At 37.3% G+C, this 15,112-nt stretch overlaps 1 protein-coding gene across 1 annotated transcript in view; it reads right to left on the bottom strand.

Annotated features, from left to right (window-relative positions):
- Positions 1–4,762: 4,762 nt before the first annotated feature.
- The window catches only part of LOC144979890 (aspartate--tRNA ligase, mitochondrial-like), a 59,851-nt gene continuing 49,501 nt past the window's right edge, over positions 4,763–15,112 (bottom strand). The window contains 6 exon segments of the mRNA XM_078927138.1: positions 4,763–5,036; positions 6,145–6,174; positions 6,177–6,219; positions 6,776–6,886; positions 8,160–8,242; positions 10,328–10,405. Coding sequence (XP_078783264.1) covers positions 4,876–5,036; positions 6,145–6,174; positions 6,177–6,219; positions 6,776–6,886; positions 8,160–8,242; positions 10,328–10,405 — 506 coding nt within the window. The 3' untranslated portion in view covers positions 4,763–4,875.

Here is a 15,112-nt window from a genome sequence, read left to right as displayed (position 1 = left end):
GATGAGGATGGCAATGGTGATGATGATGATGACGAAGATGATGATGATGATGCTTTATTTCAACGGATATATTTGACATCTACTTCTACTCGTGTCTTTTTTTTTACGCACCAGATTTTATGCATCGTTTGATATGCTCAATTTGCACTCCTTAGTAACCTGGCGAACACTTCTTTTGGTTTACATAAGATTTTTAAACAGAAAGGACGTGCCGCATATTTCTCTGGGCGATCTGGGTTTTTTTTTTTTTTTTTAGTAATGTATTGATGTTTTCATTGTTTGTTTTTGTTGTTAGCTGAAGAAGGGTTTTGGGCCCGAAATATAACGCGTTTAGTGTTTTGTTCTTTTTAAAGTTGTTATAATGTATTCAAAGTTGCTTTAGTTTTGACTGTCCATGCAACGCTACAGTAACCAGCGAGAAACCCCGGCTCTACGGGAGATTTCATTGTTTGTTTTCGTTGTTAGCTGAAGAAGGGTTTTGTGCCCGAAATATTACGCGTTTAGTATTTTGTTCTTTTTAAAGTTGTTATAATGTATTCAAAGTTGCTTTACTATTTACTGTCCATGCAACGCTACAGTAACCAGCGAGAAACCCCGGCTATACGGGGATGTTTTTTTTACTGTCATCATAGCCTACTCCCCCGGACCGCCTTTTTTTTTTTTTTTTTTTGATTGCCATAGCACTACAGACGAATGAGATATGTGGTAGTGGCATTGTTAAGATGAATAAACAAAAACATTGTTTCATTCATCCTGTTTTGTTGATGTTAATTATTCTTTAATATGTTGATAGTGCGGCTATTTGGTCTAATAATAATAATAATAATAATAATAATAATAATAATAATAATAATAATAATAATAATAATAATAATAATAATAATAATAATAATGAATGAATTTATATAGCGCCTAGATCCACAATGTGCTCAGAGGCGCTTTACAATGCAAATAAAACACAACAATAAATCGATAATTTAAGCATAAAATCTATCATATTGGAATAGCATCAATCAATTTGTAATTTAATTACCACGCACTGTGCTACAAGATGAAAATTTAGGATATCTATAACATGTAGGCCTAAAAGAAATGTTAAACATCAAATGATTTCCTAAAGAGATGAGTTTGAAGTTTCTTTTTAAAGTTTTCAAATGTCGGACATTTTTTGAGGGATGAAGGCAGTTGGTTCCATAAGACGGGTACCGACTGGCTAAAAGATCTCTCACTAAAAGACGATCTACAGCGAGGAACCAGGAAGAGGTCTTGACCACTGGATCTAAGTTCTCTCTCCGGCACATAGAGATTAACCATGTTTTGTAGGTAAACAGGAGCTGTCTTATTAATGTAGGTAAACAGGAGCTGTCTTATTAAAACATTTAAAAGCATAGCATAAAATTTTGAACATAATTCGGCTGTTAACAGGGAGCAAATGCAAAAATATTAAAATCGGGGGTACATGCTCTTTCACCCCACAACCAGTCACCATTCTAGCAGCTCTATTTTCCACCTAATGGTATGACACTCGCTTTCGGATCGGAAGGTCCTGGGTTCGAGCCTCGCTCGGAGTATAGTTGAGTCCTTTCTTTACTCACATTCTCTCACCGTACTCAGGTGTAAAAAGAGTACCTGGTCGTTAACAGCGTTGTCTTTGTCCGAAAAACATTGTAACATCGCCTAACAGGCACCATGTCCCGTCCTAAATGTTAAATGTTGCTGTTGGCCAGGGACCCCTTGTAAAGCGCTGTGAGCACATTTAGTGGATATTGCGCTATAAAAATGCTCATTCAAACCTGAAACATCCATTTTATCTGTTTTCGCATATTAAATTGAAGCTTACATTCAATTTCAACATAGTTATTTATTTCTTCGAGCGTCGAGCAGCGACATTATTATATATATATATATATATATATATATATATATATATATATATATATATATATATATATATATATATATATATATATATATATATATATATATCCTGAGAGTATGTTTCGAGGACTTGCACACAATAACTATGACCCGTTTTTTTAAAAATCAAACTTTATTTACACCAAAAATTTATAGACAAAGTTTAAATTGATGTAGACATCATAGCAACTAACCGAAAACATATTGTAATATGGAATAACTTATCACAGACAGAGATGTATACATCAGTGCTCTTAACAGGAGATAGTCAAAAAGTCTGCAGAAAGTACAGATTTTCATAAAAATGCAGATAATTGGAAGCACTGCATCAACTATAGATATCTAGTATGCGCTTGGCAAAGAATTAAGAAGCTCACAACATTGCCATCCGGAAGTATAAGGGATCAACACACAAAACTCTGTGTGTAAGTGTGACCATTAACGTTCATAGTCTGGTTAATACATTTAATTGAGAATTACTCAAAACGCGGATGGCAAAAAAAAAATTAACAAAGACTCGAGTGACATAAACTTCATTCTATCTATATGAGCCCATTTGTTTGTTTTGTTTTTAAGGGTTTTATGGCGCTTGCAACACATTCAGGTCATATCAGCTCCAGTAAAAAGGAAGAACATTGGATAGTGAAAAGATTCTAGATGTACAATTAAAAGGACTTGAGGAAAAAGGTAAGACAAAGGGGAATGATTCAAATAGGGAACAGATGTAGATTCCAAGAGCATATATCAGTGTACTTTGAGACCACCTAAATGTCTCACCCATACACCAGCTTAAGATCCCACGAAGAGGAATACACTCAAATGCTTACATTATACATTCAAAATAAACATAACAATACATAACAGAGAGATGATTTACAAGGAAAAAAAGATCATCTCCCAAAATAATAACTATGCATTTGACCGTTTCCCTCTCAGCCAAGCACTACGGCCAGGCCAAGTCAAAGCCAAGTAATCTCATTCCAAGACAAAGACAAAAAGCAAATTGGAAAACAGATCTAGGCAGGGGCGTGGCTATATTGGTTGATTTGATGCCTGGCACCGCATCCATCTTTTAAAAAATGGATTACAACATTTATAAAACAATAACACTGAGAAATGGTACATACCGCCTCTTCCTTATTTGAGTAAGTCTTTTCTTTAATTTTTTTTTCTTTCTTGTGTATTTACAAATATAGCATGTTTTAAGCCATTTTCTTCTGATTCTGGCACCACCTTATTACTGTAAGCACAAAACGCCACTGGATATAGGGGGATAGAAGACACAGTAAGTGCCTCCCTGCCCACTATGGGAGGCCAGGAACCCCACCCAGATATGACCCCTTTAAAAGCGAGGATCAGTCACCTTTAGCATCTTTGATTTCAAGGAGTGGATGTTGATGGAATACCATCAGCTGGCAGTGACAGTGCATTCAACAGTTCAGTCCTACAAATGCTATTGCTGCTATACTTATTTAACTTTCACTCAACTCAATCCTAGAGATTCTTACGACTTTTTTAAATTGGAAAAAATGTATTAAAAATGAGCATGTGTACTATCAACTATCATTACCATGCAAAAAACTAAAAGTATAAGCTTCGATAAGCCTATAATGTCTCAGAAAAAATATAACAAATAGGCATGTTGGTAAAAGTAACCCGGGTAAACGACGGATATAGTCGGTGTTAGTAGGGTTGAGTGAGTTAAACCTTAGACCTTAGTTCCTCCTGTGTCTTTGACACATTGAGACGTCCAGACTTGCCATTGCCATTACTCCATGTCTTGTGGTGAAATGTATGATCATTCCCTGTCAGCTCTCCTGTTATAAGGTCTCTGTCGACATTTACTTTCCATGTCATCTTTGGTCGTCCTCGTTTTCGTCTGTTGTTTTCCTTCTTCCATTCATATGCTTGAATACATACAAAAAATAGTCAAAATCCTTCTTCTACTACTCCCTCCTCCTTCTTCGTCTTCTTCTCCTCCTCCTCCTCCTTCTTCTTCTTCTTCTCCTCCTCCTATTCATCATCATCACATCTTCTTCTTCTTCTTCTTCTTCTTCTTCTTCTTCTTCTTCTTCTTCTTCTTCTTCTTCTTCTTCATCATCATCATCATCACCACCTTCTTCAGCTTCATACAAAGCAAAATGAATAACAGTGTTGCATATTAATGTACCCTTCTTGCATCTTTTAAAATCCTGAAATTGCCGAAAGCTTTACATTAGCAGTCGGGTTGCTCCATTAAGTAGATTAAATTTAAACGAAAAAGACTGAAAATTCAACAGTCAGAGGAGTCAACATATAAAATGGAGGGAATATTAAAAGCTTTGATATTCCAACTGTAGAATTCTTCAACTCATAGCTATTCCTCCCTGTCTTGTGGTGAAATGCATGCTTTTGTGCCATGTCAGCTTCCCGGTTCATTATTTATTCTGTTCATTTCTGAGTTGTATGCGATAATGTTCCAACTCTGAAGGCAACACGGATGACGTGGGGCATTGCTGAGTGAGTGTCTTAACTAGTAATTTTCCTTCTTTGTTCTATTCATTTCTGAGTTGTATGCGATAGTGTTCCAACTCTGAAGGCAACACGGATGACGAGGCGTTGCTGAATGGGTGTCTAGCTAGTAATTTTCCTTCTTTGTTCTATTCATTTCTAAGTTGTATGCGATAGTGTTCCAATTCTGAAGGCAACACGGATGACGAGGCGTTGCTGAATGGGTGTCTAGCTGGTAATTTTCCTTCTTTGTTCTATTCATTTCTGAGTTGTATGCGATAATGTTCCAACTCTGAAGGCAACACGGATGACGTGGGGCATTGCTGAATGGATGTCTAACTAGTAATTTTCCTTCTTTGTTCTATTCATTTCTGAGTTGTATGCGATAATGTTCCAACTCTGAAGGCAACACGGATGACGTGGGGCATTGCTGAATAGGTGTCTAGCTGGTAATTTTCCTTCTTTGTTCTATTCATTTCTGAGTTGTATGTGATAGTGTTCCAACTCTGAAGGCAACACGGATGACGGGGCGTTGCTGAGTGGGTCTTTCCCATCTGAGATTTTGGGAAATGCAATGACATCTCGTATGGAGTTGGCTCCACACATTATAGCCATTAGTCTGTCCAAACCTAGAGTGGAAAAGAAAAAAAAAAACCCACAACAAATTAATGCACAAAAAACTGAGATAACCTAGTTTAGTAAAAAATATAAATACATAAATTATAAAAAATAAATAACCGAGCCCTTGTATTGTACAAAAATAAAATGACAATTTTTTTTCCGACAGAGACCAGGCTGTCAATGGCAGGTACTCATTTTATTTAACCTCAGTACAGTGAAGAATGTGAGTAAAGAGCCTTTTCCAAGTACTTAATTTTGTGCCACTCCGAGCGGGATTCAAACTCAGGACTTTTAATCCTAGGAGAGGAGCGTCATAGGTACCACAAGGCCACAGAAAAAGGCAAACAATTTTTCAACACTATTTAAGAAATTTAAATCTTCAATTAAACAAACAAGCTGTCATGATTTAACGTAATCTCTTGTAAAATTATGAAACTAAATTTTCAATAAGCCATCCAGTCCATGACCACACTTAACATTGCTTGACATTTGTGACAAGAGAGAAGACACTTTACTGATGTGCCACTGAGCCAATAATAAACTGACATGGTGGTTTTTTGCAAAAAACATTCCCAAATTTTGCAATCAAAATCCCAAATTTTGCAAGCTAAAAACCGCAAAATTTGCACACAAAAATTTGCAACAAAATTGCACAAATTTGTGATTAATTTTCCTAAAAACCCATAATTAGTTCATGAAAGAGAAAGGTATTTGTTTGTTTTTAATTTTTAGGGTATCACATCGCTTGCAAAAATTGTAAGGTCATATCAGCGCAAGTGAAAAGGAAGAAATGGGATAGTAAAAACGAAACTACACGAGCTATCAAATTAAAAGAAAGAAAAAAATTCATCTTTTTTTTTTTTGTTGCCTTTTTTAAATTATTATTGTTTTTGTTTTTTTTTTTAGATTTGTTTTTATCTTTGCAAAATCTGGAAAATTTGCAAAAATTTGTTTAAAAATTGCAGAATTTGCAGCCGCAATGTAAATCAGTGATATTTTGCACTTTTTTTTCGGATACAACGCAGCCGCGATGCCAAAAAAAAAAACAACTGCCATGTCAGAATAACACAAAATTCCAATGAAAATAAACCGCCAAATCAAATCAAGAATTCTGACCTAGAGCAATTCCACCATGAGGTGGACACCGGAGTCCAAAGCTTCCAGTAGGTGGGCCAGTTGTGAACAGTCCTCCTGAAACAGATCAAATAAATAACAATGTGAAATTGAATGTAAGTTTCAATTTAATTACAAAAGCAGATCAAAAGAACGTTTTTACCCTTTATCAATAAAACAGGATGAATGAAACACTACAGATGAATGAGATAACCAGGCAACCTGTAAGGAAAATGGAGACATCCGGATTGTGGAGTTCCGGATTAGAAGGACAGCCACTCATATTTATCGTGCGGCTATGTGGTCAAGTGGTATGACACTCGCTTTTGGATCGGAAGGTTCTGGGTTTGAGCCTCGCTCGTTGCATAGTTGAGTCCTTAGAAAAGGCTCTTTACTCACACTCTCTCACCGTACTCGGGTATAAACAGCGTTATCTCTGTCCGAAAAAAATTGTTATATCGCCTTTAAGGTATCATGTCCCACATTCCACGTTAAATGTTGCTGTTGGCCAGGGACCCCTTGTAAAGCATTTTGAGCATGTTTAGTGGATATTGCGCTATATAAAAAAGCTACATTTTTTATTTATTTATTTTAAAAAATTTTAATCAATCACCATTACAATCTCCAAAATTACCTTTAAAATATTGTGGAGAACAAAGCGCTGCATGGCTGAGTTGTGTATTCGTATGGAACCCCCACCGATCTCAGCTCCGTTAAGGACAAGGTCAAAGTGTAAACCTCTCACCTGAAATTAAAAGTGTTATCCAAAAAATTTTTAAAAATTTAAATCTTAAAATTAAGCTTCTGATTGATTTCGAGTAGAAATGAACAGTATGGTTGTACCTTGAGTTTGACATTAATCAAATCATTGTTGTTAGAGGATAAAGATAGTTTATTGAAGAAATATAATATAATCAAGGTCTTAAAAGAAAGGAAAACAAACAAACAAAAATATAACCAAACAAAAAAAAACAAAAGCAAAACAAATTCAAACAAAGGGGGAAAAAAAGCACAGAAAAAAAAATGAATTAAAAAAATAAATAAATAAAAAATAACTTGAAATCTTAGTTGAAGAATAAAAAATGTTTGTCAGAAGAATTGATGTATTCACTTATTAAACTACAACAACAACAAAAAAAGTAGTTCTCAGAGCCATTAGGCCCACAACATAGCTGGAGTTTATCCCAGTTTCTATAGCGTGAAACAGACAATAGCAATTGCTATCCCTTTGGATAGGATGCTACGTAGTCTATTGAAAAATACTTTCCAACAGATCTAACAGCTACCCAATCACTGCTAGGTGGACTGGAGGGATCAGAAAATATAATCTCGATGGCACCTGGAATCGATCTCGGCCCCATTGCATGTGAAGCAAGTGCTCTTGCAACTAGGCTACTAGGACCCTCAAACTACAACAAACTATACCTCCTTTCCCACTCATGTATAATATTGGAACACACCGTGAAAAAAAAAATTCTCATTGGGGATGAATATAAGGGTCTTTGTTTCGTACCCAACAGGTACCAAGTTCGACTACCACTGCGTGGTGTGGCTTTCAGCAAGTCATTTTGCCCTATCACACTTTGCAGCACCACGTTGCTGCTGAAGCCTGGGATATTCCAGTCTTCCCTAATGACAAATTTCCCATTGAGAATGAATAAAGGGAATTTTTTTTCCCCATTTTTAAAGAGTATTTTCATTTAATAATAATTTTATTTTTAAATTTCAAGAGTAACCATCATTAACAGTTACCTTGTAATCCAGTAAATCTACATTATCAGGTGACAGTAGAAGTGGTGGTGGTGGTGATGATGATGTTGATGAAGACGACGACGAAGACAACGATGGTGATGATGATGATGATGATGGTGGTGGTGATGATGATGATGATGATGACGGTGATGATGATGATGATGATGATGATGATGATGAAGAAGAAGAAGAAGAAAATGATGATGACGGTGATGGCACATTTTTATATTTCCTTTATTTTAAGGATGACCATCATTAGGCGTCACCTTGCCAGGTTTTGAATCCATTAAATCTACGTCGTCAGGATGGGGAGCTGTAAATGGGTGGTGGGCGGATTCCACACCATCACCTGGGGATAAAAAAACAATAATATGACCAAATTATATAATAATTATATATAATATAATTATATGTTATATTATAATTATATTATGTGACCGATCCTCGCAAAAAAAGTATATTATGTATATTATGGCAGGGTAATTCTGTGGTGTCTGGGGTCCCTCAACTGAGAGAGTGCAAGAAAAGCCCAATGCCAAGCCAGCGGGTATTAAATGGCGACTAATGGTGTGTGACTCCCCCTTTTTGAGCTACCTGGTCCTCCGGGTTTGGGGGGTTGCCCAATCAAGGATTAACACCCCTTCTGTAAAACTCTTTGTTACAGAAACACGGATAGACAAATCAAATCCCTTTTTTAGCTTGAGCGACTGAAGACGTTTTGCAATGAAAGAATTTATGAAGGAAAACAGACAAAGCCGAAAGGATACAGAGAATTGAAAAGACACAGAACAAGATAAAAAAAGTTAGCTCAGGATAGAGAAGGATGGAAACATTTTGTCTGTGGCCTATACCCTGACCCAGAGTGAAAAAGGCAATGACGATGATGATGATGAATTCTGATGACTCAAATAAAATACAGTCCAGTCCAGATAATTCGAAATCTGATTAACCGAATTTCTTTTAAATCAAAGAAAATATGATGTAATGAATTATTTTCTTCTTTTTCTATATAAAATATTCATGGTTAATTCGAATACGAACAGTCGTTATTCTCTTTATTCGAAGTGCAAGTGCTTGCCCATCACTAAAAAAAAAAACTCTGGAAGGTCATAACGAACTGCCTGTTCTCCGTATCCACCCTCCCACGCGTTTTAATGACTGAGCTGACTAATAATAATAATAACTAGACCCCTGAGGCATGTAATGGCGACTGAGTAGTATAGCCCTGATACCTGGAGTCAGGTTTAGTTATTTCCCTTGTTTGGAGACAAATCGAATTCTGATAAATAGAAGTCATTTGCTTTTCCCACCCAATTCGAATTATCAGGACTGCACTGTATCACGATCAAAAATATGAGATGGAACTTGGTGTTGATAAAGAACGCCATGCTTTGAAGTATGTAAATGGTGAATGAGATTTTGCTTTTTCAGAACTTTGTTTATGAGCAACAAGGTCTGTGGTGATATATTATGTATGCACCAACTTGACCTTTTGTTTATACATATATATACATGTTCATGCATCAATCTGACCTATTCTTTGGTTTGTTTTAACTATTATATACATACATACATACATATATATATATATATATATATATATATATATATATATATATATATATATATATATATATATATATATATATATATATATATATATATATATATAGTACTGATTGTACTGATGATTACGGTAGCATTTTGAGATTTGACGCAATGATGGGAACCCTTGGAGTTTCCATATGAGGGAATTTTTTTAATGAACAGTTCCCAAACCAATGGATCCGTGGAGATGGTCCAATATCCTGGCCTCCAAGATCACCTGATCTAACCCCACTTGACATTTTTTATGGGGATTTGTGAAGAGAAGGGTATTTAGAACCCCATGAGAGACACGCATCACCTGAAGACAAGAATAAGAGAAGCCATTCGCTCTGTCACATACTCATGTAACAAAAGACGTAGGGCGAGCTCGAGAGAAGCTTGCAGCTTGTCATTCAAAATCGGCTTTAAATCGGACTATTGCGAATACACATGATCACAAGCAAAATAACAGAAGAAAAAAATGTAATAATTTGGATAACTATTTTGAAAACCAAATTGATGGTGTTGCAACGGTTCTTGAGTTATTAATTCAAACCTGAAATGTGTCAACGATTAAAAACAAACACACTGTAAATTACGATTTATTTCAAAATTACCATTTTCTACTCATGGCATCACGACTCAGCTACCAAATGGTGCACAGTGTTAAAATGTATATCAAGCATACCTTAAATACATTATGCACTCGTCGCAAATACCCGTTTGATGAAATCTTGTTTAGCTTTCGAGTTATTCAAACTTGAAATGTGTCGATAAAGAAAAAAAAAAACACATTGTATATCAGTTCTAGGCTGTAAAAATATCAAATAAAGGAAGGATTACCAACCTCCATCCTCTCTTGGAAGAAACAAAGGGAAGTCATCCACCCACAAGAAAGACAACTCTTGTCTTCTTACTGACACTCCTAAATAGGTGATGAAAAATCAAATTATGAAGGAGTTGGCAGTCATGGTTGTGGTGGTGGTAGTGATGATGATAAAGATGACGAGGGTGATAGCAATGATGATGATGGTTTTGGTGATAGCGGTGGTGGTGGTAGTGATGATGATGATGATGATGACGATGATGATGATGATGATGATGATGATATAATTGGACTTAAACAACAAGTTCAAGATAATAGTAAATCCCATAGGAGCTAAACAAGAAAAGACCCATCCCTCCTTCCACTGCCCCCCCCCCCCCCCCCCCCTCCCCCCATTAAATAAAAACAATAGCAAAAGCAATTCCCAAATTTAAAAAGTCACTATGAAAACTGCTAATAAAGGTTTTGTCGATAAGAAGAACCAAAATAAGAACGGAGGATTGATAAGGCGTGGCTAAACATAGATTCCTGGAAGGGAGGGAACTCGGAAAACCTAATTGGAAGTACTAATGAGTTTATACTAGCAGATAACAGCATGGCTGAGGGCAGATATTATTGTAGGTCTACGGTGTGACCTGACCTGCGAAAATAATAATAATACCATTTAAAAGTAGGTTTGTATTGGATTTGGTCCCTGTAAACAAGATAAAATAATATATATTATATTATATAACCCATCGTCTCAAAGCGCTATTCTGTAAACGGGATAAACTTACTTACTTATCCCCTTGGTGCTTCAGTTGTATATATAAGGCTGACTGTTGGTTTGATTTTTGACAGATTGGGGTTGTTAGCTCCACGTCCAACCCCCAAACCTGGAAAGCCAGGATATATTTCGGAGGTTCACTCCTATATATCTGCCATCCGAGGCTGTTGAGTCATATCCTTCCATGGTGTGTTTTCAAAGTGTCCTTCTTCTAGATTAGCAATCATCCACGGCTGTTAAGCCATGTCGTCCCATGGTCTGTTGTCGAAGTGTCCTCCTTCTAGATGAGCTGCCATCCAAGGCTGTTGAGTCAAATCCTCCCATGTTTTGTTATCGAAGTGTCCTCCTTCTAGATGAGCTGCCATCCAAGGCTGTTGAGTCAAATCCTCCCATAATTTGTTGTCGAAGTGTCCTCCTTCTAGATGAGCTGCTATCCAAGGCTGTTGAGTCGTATCCTCCCATGTTTTGTTGTCGAAGTGTCCTCCTTCTAGATGAGCTGCCATCCAAGACTGTTGAGTCATATCCTCCCATGGTCTGTTGTCAAAGTGTCCTCCTTCTAGATGAGCTGCCATCCAAGGATATTGAGTCAAATCCTCCCATGGTTTGTTGTCAAAGTGTCCTCCTTCTAGATGAGCTGCCATACAAGGCTGTTGAGTCAAATCCTCCCATGGTTTGTTATCGAAGTGTCCTCCTTCTAGATGAGCTGCCATCCAAGGCTGTTGAGTCAAATCCTCCCATGGTTTGTTGTCGAAGTGTCCTCCTTCTAGATGAGCTGCCATCCAAGGCTGTTGAGTCGTATCCTCCCATGTTTTGTTGTCGAAGTGTCCTCCTTCTAGATGAGCTGCCATCCAAGGCTGTTGAGTCAAATCCTTCCAGGTTTTGTTGTCGAAGTGTCCTCCTTCTAGATGAGCTGCTGCCTTCAACGGTTGACGGGTCTCCCCTGCACGTTGCACCCAAATTAGTCTGGCCTCTACCTTTTGGCCCGCCCAGCATGATTGAACCTGATAGGAGCCTGAGCTCCAGCTATAATAGCCCTCCGGACCAAAAAGGCACGCAAGCGGCCACACTACAAGGAATTGGGCATGTGGCGGAGGGATGATCTAGGTGGTAGAAATTAACTTTATTTGTTAAAATATTTATTACTTCTTTTCTCATATTGCAAAAAAACTCAAAGTTCGTATTTCATACCATTTTGAATGCAGAAGTCTAGTCCAGTTCTTGGTTGTTCAATAGAAAATTTCAAGATCAAATCGATGGTTATTGGATCCACAAGAGATGGTATAATTAGTTAGCAATGACTATCCCGCACAAATCTTTGGGCCTCTTTTTCGCGCACGAAGTGCCCAAATTCGCGACAAAATATGGGACGAAGCTGTTCCGTACATGCCATTTAAAAAAATTAATTACGACGCTGTTTATCGATGAATTTGACTGAAAGTTAGCACACAGTTAGAAACGAGGTCATTTTAGATTATGTCAAGCGACAAAACTCGTACGATTACCAGAAGACCGTTAAAAATAGATTTTTACTCTTTGGAGTACAATATTTCTAAAACTACAAAGAGGAGAGATTTTGTCGCTCACAAGGTTATATATGCACATTTCTTCTATTTATATTTCAAATTTCATTGGATTATGATAAGTACTTTTCCCGTATTCTCACAAAACATCAACCCAATTTGCATTTTAATGAGTGAAAATATTGAGACGGCCATTTTGTTCCCTCATCGCACGACACGAAAATGACGTGAGCGAGGCAAGGCTGCCAGATGGCTAGACTATAACCTGACCAAATTCGACTTCAAAAGTGGCTAAATAGAAAATCATATGGCTTTCACTATTAAGACTGGCTCACTTAATATGAACTAAATTTTAACAAACAAAAAATTGAATAGACTAGGATAAATGTCACTGAGACAAAAATAGATGAATAAAATTTAATAAAAGAAACAAAATTATATATTTGGCCACACACGTGGCCATCGGGCAATCTTGTTCGCGACGGATGACCGATGACACAAATCCTCGCGCGCTTTTTTTCTAATCAAGGTATTGTTTCATTGTTATGTCATATGGATAGTACGAGTAGATTAACACAACTCTCTCTCTCAAATAAATACTAGAAACAACATCAGCCATGTTCTCACTGGACTGGTTGATAATAATTTAGCAGGCATTTTTCGTGTCATTTGTATGGGTTGTAGACACAAAATTACACTTCGGAAAAGTTCCAAATGATCAATATTATGTATATTTTAAAACAAAATTATAGTTGACCCTAGCCATACAGCTCTAAAACTATACAAGTTAGAACTCTTCTGATGTCTTCATCATATTTTCTGATAATTTTGCCATAAAATTGCCAAGTTTTAATATCTAATTCCACGTATTAAACGAGATACAGCCACAAACCAGAATAAAACGCAGAAAAAGCGTCCCATATTTTCGGTATTTTTTTTCTCTTTGTGAGTCATCCAAATGAATGACACATTTGAAACTGCATAACTTTGTTATATATTAATGGATTTTCAAAATTCAAAAAGATTTTTACTCAGTGGAGATAGGGCTTTGATTTAAGAGTAGTATTTCCTACAAAAATAGAAAACAAAAATTTTCATAGTCATAGCTAAATTAGTAGCCTTGATCTAATGAGAAGTGATAATGAGTAGCCTTGATCTAACTCTAGACTGGAATATGTCAAATTAAAGTTCGAAATGTCAAACGCAGGAGGAGCCCAATGACCTCGCCTCTATTATTTCTTATCAAAATGTTTTGTTTTTCTTTTGTTCTTGTTTTTTTTTTTTATTACTATTGGTTCCCGAATTTAATAATTTTTTTTTGATATTAAGAATTATCACTGTGGTCAGGAGGATATCATTTGTATTTTTTGTTGTTGTTTGCTTTTGGGGGTGTTTTTTTTAAACATTGTTTTGCCTTTTTTATTTTATTTTATTATCATTTTTTTTTTTTTTTTTGGTAAAGCCAAATTATGAGTGCGGGAGAAAAATATTCCTTGAACAGCTGCAATTTTACAACGGATGATAGAGGACGCCTCAAAATATTGTTATTGCTGTAATGTAGTGCGGGGCGGTCCTTGGCAAGCTTAAGGACCACGGTCCTACGGTCCTTGGGAAATGAAGACCGCAAGGACCGGTCCTTTTCGACATTGAACATTCCTGAGAGACTGTTGGAAATTCGAACCGGTTTGACCTTTTAGAGCGTGGGATCGTTCATTCTTGAACCGTTAAAGACCGCTACACGATGAAAACCGTGGCCTACAGGAGTAAAACACACGGAGTAGTCACACTCAATTCAAATTGTAACCTAATTAGAGAAGAGGGGTGATGCCTTCTTTATTTGCTCACCGTACTTCATTGTTACTTCGATAATTTAATAAAATTTGAAATTTATCCCCATTAACGGAGATAATGGCATCGCCCAAGGCGTTGATCGAGTTGTTCGTGGCGTTGATACACACACGCAACTCCTACCCCCCCCCCCCCCCCCCCCCTCCCCCCCCCCCCCCCACACACACACATTAGAGGGCAGCGAGCATTGAAGAGTAAGAGAGAGACGTGAAGTTATAATAAGAGGGGGTGGATGAGGTGATAAGAGGGGTCGATGGTGACTTTTCGCCAGATCTAACAAACTCAGCTACCCATTCATTGCTGAGTAGACAGGGATTCAGAAAAAAATCGACTGCACCCGGGATCGATCTCTGGCCCTTTGCGTATAAAGAGAGTGCTCTATCAACTGAGCTATCGGGGTCCCCAAATATTCTATTGGACTTTTTTTAAATTCAGACGTTATAACTAGTGCCGCGCTGAAGACCGGTCTGGACCGCGGTCCGACGGTCTTTTAGCTGTGAACCGAAGACCGTCCCAGAGGGGAAGACCGGCGGCGGTCCTCACTTCTTATCACCTTTCAACTAGTGCGGGGCGGTCCTTGCAAGGACCACGGTCCTACGGTCTCGCGCCATAGCCTACTACTTCCCCAGCGATTCGTTGCTTCGGTTGCCTATCTTCCACCAATCACCACCC

Source organism: Berghia stephanieae, chromosome 9 (assembly GCF_034508935.2).
Source record: "Berghia stephanieae isolate SIO BIC M18660-M18661 chromosome 9, UCSD_Bste_1.3, whole genome shotgun sequence".
Lineage (NCBI taxonomy): Eukaryota > Metazoa > Mollusca > Gastropoda > Nudibranchia > Aeolidiidae > Berghia > Berghia stephanieae.
The sequence above is the reverse complement of the archived record's forward strand: the minus strand, read 5'-3'. Positions and strand labels throughout refer to the sequence as shown.